This window comes from Vombatus ursinus, unplaced genomic scaffold, assembly GCF_900497805.2.
Source record: "Vombatus ursinus unplaced genomic scaffold, bare-nosed wombat genome assembly UNPS02014355.1, whole genome shotgun sequence".
NCBI lineage: Eukaryota > Metazoa > Chordata > Mammalia > Diprotodontia > Vombatidae > Vombatus > Vombatus ursinus.
Window position 1 is genome coordinate 47,632 of NW_020954133.1, and position 4,938 is coordinate 52,569.

At 42.0% G+C, this 4,938-nt stretch overlaps 1 protein-coding gene across 1 annotated transcript; it reads right to left on the minus strand.

Annotated features, from left to right (window-relative positions):
* Positions 1-1,487: 1,487 nt before the first annotated feature.
* LOC114042325 (olfactory receptor 51B5-like) lies at positions 1,488-2,426 on the minus strand. The gene has a single exon (XM_027861008.1). It carries the CDS (start codon positions 2,424-2,426, stop codon positions 1,488-1,490), a length of 939 nt encoding a protein of 312 aa, XP_027716809.1.
* Positions 2,427-4,938: the final 2,512 nt, after the last annotated feature.

A 4,938-nucleotide genomic window follows, 5' to 3' on the forward strand; every position in this document is an offset into this window, starting at 1 on the left:
AAAAAAAGTAAATGAGGTTATCTGGTATGAATTTATTTAGTCAATAACCATTTACTTAGTGCTAACTATATGCTCAGATGTTCTGCTAATTCTCATAGCACTTTTTGCCTTCATTGTACACTCATGTTTTGATGTTCTATGCTACAAATACCTGTGAGTGTGTGTGTGCGTGTGTGAATCTCCTCCCCTCCACTACACTAGGTTTCTTCTTAAGGTCAGATACCAAGTGTTTCCAATTAGCAGCAAACTCAGAACAATATTCAACATAGAAATTTAACAAAATATTGTTTATTATTGAAATGAGATAATGGATTTGTAATTTCTTAATTTTAAGGACCTAAAAAGAATTTTTTATTGTTGTTTAATAATTAAATCTTATTTCAACTTGAAAATTTTCTTAATGATGGGCTTCTGAAAGGGAATTGGGAATCCAAACCCCCTCCCCTCCACCTTCAGACTCCCCTAACACACATGAATTCTTCAGTAATGTCCTAAATGTTTCATAGACTCAGAGAAGTTTAGAAACAGTAAGGAAAAAAAGAAACAATAATAGAGCATCTTCTACATGTAAAACCCTCTACCAAGCACTTTGGGGAAATTGAACAGAAATGGGTGATAATGCCATTGCTCTGAAGGTTTTGCCCCACAATGAGGAAATGTATGGCCCTTCCTCTTGGGAGCTTCTGGTACAGTGAGAAAGACCCAGGCCCAGACCTTGGGGCAAATGTATCCTCCCCTTTCCCAGGTGCAACATAGATTTGAACACCATATTGTTGTGGTTGTCATTAATCCTAGGTATTGAGGAAGGTGGGAAGTGAATAGGTCTAGGCAAAGAGACATAGAATAGTGGTCGGGATTTAGGCTCCAATCTAAAAGCCGACACTTTCCCTGACTTAAGACTTGCTGGGTTCTGAGAAGACACTGGAATCAGTGTCTTAGGTTGGAATATGGATGACTGAGGCTGAGAAGGAATCAAAGAGAGAGTGTAGTTAAAGATCCGCCTGACCTAGGGAAGGAGATAATTGGACCCTCCCTTGAATTCTACCAAATGTGATCATCCATCCCATTCCACTTGTCATATGGCCACAATGGAACGTTGATATAGCACTGTTTAAATGTCTGGGAGATGGATGGAGGTGTGTAGGAGGCACGATTTGGGAGAATGGGAGGATCTTATTGTCTAATTGTCACCCCGGTTGCTACGTTATTGTCCAACATATTGACACTTGCATCTTCTGTTTCCTATTTCCTCCCAGATATCAAATGATTGAAGACATTACAGATTTGTAAATTCACAAGTGGTATGTTTTATTTCATGAATTCAGAATGTGAGAATGGACTTACTGATCTCAAAATGATGCCTAGGGGGTCTTTCCAATGACTATGTAGTCTAAAGTGAATAGATTCCTGTGTCAGGCCCACTGCAGGTTCCATGGCATTCAGTTCTCAGAACTCTATACCCAACGAGGTGTACCACTGAACAAAGGCTAAGCCCTGAATCTGGGCAGAGAGAACTTGCAGAGGATACCATTCCTGATCTGTTTAGTCTTAACGCTGTAGATGATTGGGTTCATAAATGGGGGAAAGAGGAAATAAATATAGCTCATAGTGATGTGGACCACATGTGGGGCATGTTTCCCAAATCGATGAATGAGAGACAAACCAATCACTGTGACATAGAAAACTAAGACACAACAAATGTGGGAGATGCAGGTATTTAGGGCCTTGGTCCGCTCCTCTCCAGAGGCAATGCTCATAACTGTTTTCAGAATTAGTATATAGGAGAAAAGGATGATCAGAGAGTCCAGGAAGAAGGTAAATGAAACCAGAACCACAGGATAGATGCGATTGAAAGTGATATCTGCACAGGCTAGTTTGATGACATCCTGGTGGAGGCAGAAGGCGTGGGAGAGGACATGGGAACGACAGTAAGGGAACCAATGTAGTGGGACGATTGGGGGTGCTACTAAGATGCAGCCCCTCAGCAATGCCCCGACCCCAATTTTCACCACTCTGGAGTTGGTAAGGATAGACCTGTATCTTAGTGGGTTGCAAATGGCAATGAAACGGTCATAGGCCATGGCAAGTAAGACCCCTGATTCCACTATAGAGAGAGAATGGATGAAGTAGGCCTGGGAGAAACAGACTTCAAGTTGAATCTCCCTCTGACCTAGCCACAGGACCCCCAGCACTGTGGGCATTGTGGTTAGGGTCACTAAAAGGTCTGTGGCTGCCAGCATGGCCAGGAAGTAGTACATGGGCTCACGGAGGCCATGGTCATCCTTGATGAGAAAGAGGAGGGTGCCATTGGCAAGAATCACAGAAAAGTATACAACAAAGAAGGGTATGGAGATCCAGTGATGAACTGCCTCCAGGCCTGGGAATCCAGTCAGAAGGAAGGGAGAGAAACTGGTATTAGACCACATAATGATGTATGGGTCTAAGACTTAGTGAGGATTGCTTAATAAACAAGAGCCATCAGGTCTTATCTAGGAACACACAGGGTGTCAGACTTTCCCAGGGCGAAATTGTTCCAGCTTCTAGAAGAAAAAGAGCTGAGATTCAGAATATAGCTTGATCTTGGACCAAGTATTAAAGGAAATGATTCCATGGCTCTTCTCGTACTTCGGCTCCTTAACTTCTGCAGAATTCCTCAGCTTTAGACTCTGATAGGTACCATTTTTCCCATTGCCTCATCCCTTGGCTATCTGTTCTTTGCAGTCGTTCTATTAACAGAACTGACTTGCCTTTCTGCTTAATTGTAGGCCATGGCCCCCAGTACATGTATCCAGTTATACCTATTGTCCTAGGAACATAGGTCTCTCCTTTTATTTTTCCATTTTCTCCCTGTAAGTCGTCATGTTAACAGCATGCTCTGAGACCTGCATTGGTGAGGGAAACCATTAAATTACTACAGATCACACAATTTATAGACAGATTATTTACCATTTAGGATAAGATATCATAGGACCAATAGTTTAAAGCTTGTAGCACAATGAGCCCAACCTTCTCATTCTACAAATAAGGTAACTGAGTCCCAGTGAGGTTAAGTGACTTGCTCAGAGTCACATAGATTGTAAGTGACCAAGCCGGGATCACAGGTCCTCCACCTTAAATGAATGACCAGGTCCAGTTTGGGGACAACTCATTTCTGGTTTTCTCCTTCAGTCCATATTGGTGTTCCTAAATCTTTTTTTTCTGTCTTTTTGAAATCTAGTTAAGCCTGTGGACCTCTTCTCAAAATTATGTTTTTAAATGCACAAAAATTATATAGGGCTACAAAGAAAACCAATTGTATTGAAATATAGTTATCAAAATATTTTTTAAAGTTCATAGGCTCCAAGTTAATAACTTTAAGGTTACATAAATTTCTATAACCTCATCCTAATATCTCATGTCTTCTCACCTCTAATTCTTTCAGTCTGTCATCTTCCCTGGCTCCTACATAGCTCTCATCTTCTATTTCTTAACTAGAGATTCTACCTCTCTCATTGTTCTCTCTTTGGCTTCCTCCCACTTCAGGAACTTTATTTCTGATCCCCTGTTGCTGAGCAGGTTGCATCCCTTCCTGGATTAAAATCTGTGTCTCTGGTGGAGAGGACTTATCCCATGAGCTAACATACAGAAAAACTGAGGAAGACTGTCACAAACTAGGTATTGCTGCTAGTGCCTCATCTTCTGTAATAATCCCTCCTTCACTTCTGGCCCTTTCAGTCCATCATTATGTCTAAGATCCTGAATTTAGTGATGGGAGTTTCCCTGGCATCCATGGGAGACAGTCCCCAGGGAGGACAGGAAGGATCAGAGGGGAATTCTAGAGATCATATTAGAAAAGAAATGGGGAGATGAGAATAATATTTAGGAAAATGGAAATCTTATTACCTTGACAGCTCAAAGCAACCTCACCGTTCTATCTAGTCCCAAACCCTGATTTCAACCATCCTTCCCACAAGGAATGTGGCTTCTTAGCCCCATATAAGAGGAGAAGGTGACCTTGAGATCAACCATCTCCAGCTATCCAAGGCAGCATAAATTACTTGAATATGAAACTTCCTGGCATCTCTTGGTAGTTATTTGGGTCATAAATTCATGGTTACTCCTTCCTAGTCAGAGAATTTAAAAATTTGGAAATAACCTTAAAAATAAATACCTCCAATACTCTCATTACAGAGATGAGAAAACTGAGTCTCAGAGAAGGAAAAGGACACATAGCCATGACCTAATGGGGGCTGTGGCCCTCTTCATTGGGTACTTACTGTGCAAAGTCCTCAATTCCAGATAAAGAGCTTCTCTAATCCATACCACCTCCCTTTTCAGACTTCAGGGAAATATAGGGAATTACCCCTGAAACTCCTCCACTTCTTCTGAACTCCCATTGCCCCCAGCTCACCAAAGGCACTGCTGAAATATTGGCATGGGGCTGGGAGGTCCCTGTGACCTGGCTGAGTTCTCAGTTTGCAGGCTGTTGTCTCTGATTCTACTGGAATCCCATCCAGCATCAGAGTATTTATGCTGTAGACTGGGTCCCCAGAGCCCTTTCCTCTTACAAAACACTTGGCTCTTGGGCAATCTCTCCTTGGCTTCCCTCCTCACCTCCCCCTTTTCATCCTTTATAAGGATCTGGGCCCCTTGAGCCATATTTTGAGAATCTCTCAGCCTCTTCTCTGTGGTGAAGGGAAAAGATTAGGGTAGACAGTTACTCAGCTGTAAGATTAACTTCCCTAGAGCAAAAATAGAGACACTCTGTTATAGGCCAAAGTCTTGGACTTGGATTTAGGACAACTGGATTTGAATTACAACTTCAACCTTTCCAGCTGTGACACCTTGGGCAAGTCATTTCATCTCTCTAAGTCCCAGTTCCCTCTTCTGCAAAGTGAAGATAATAATGCTTGCTTTACCTGCATCAGGAGATTGCTATGAAGAAAGCACTTTGAAAAC

Bases quoted from the DNA above. Each gene is read 5' to 3' on its own strand.
- LOC114042325 (XM_027861008.1), bottom strand. From the start codon at position 2,426: ATGTGGTCTAATACCAGTTTCTCTCCCTTCCTTCTGACTGGATTCCCA.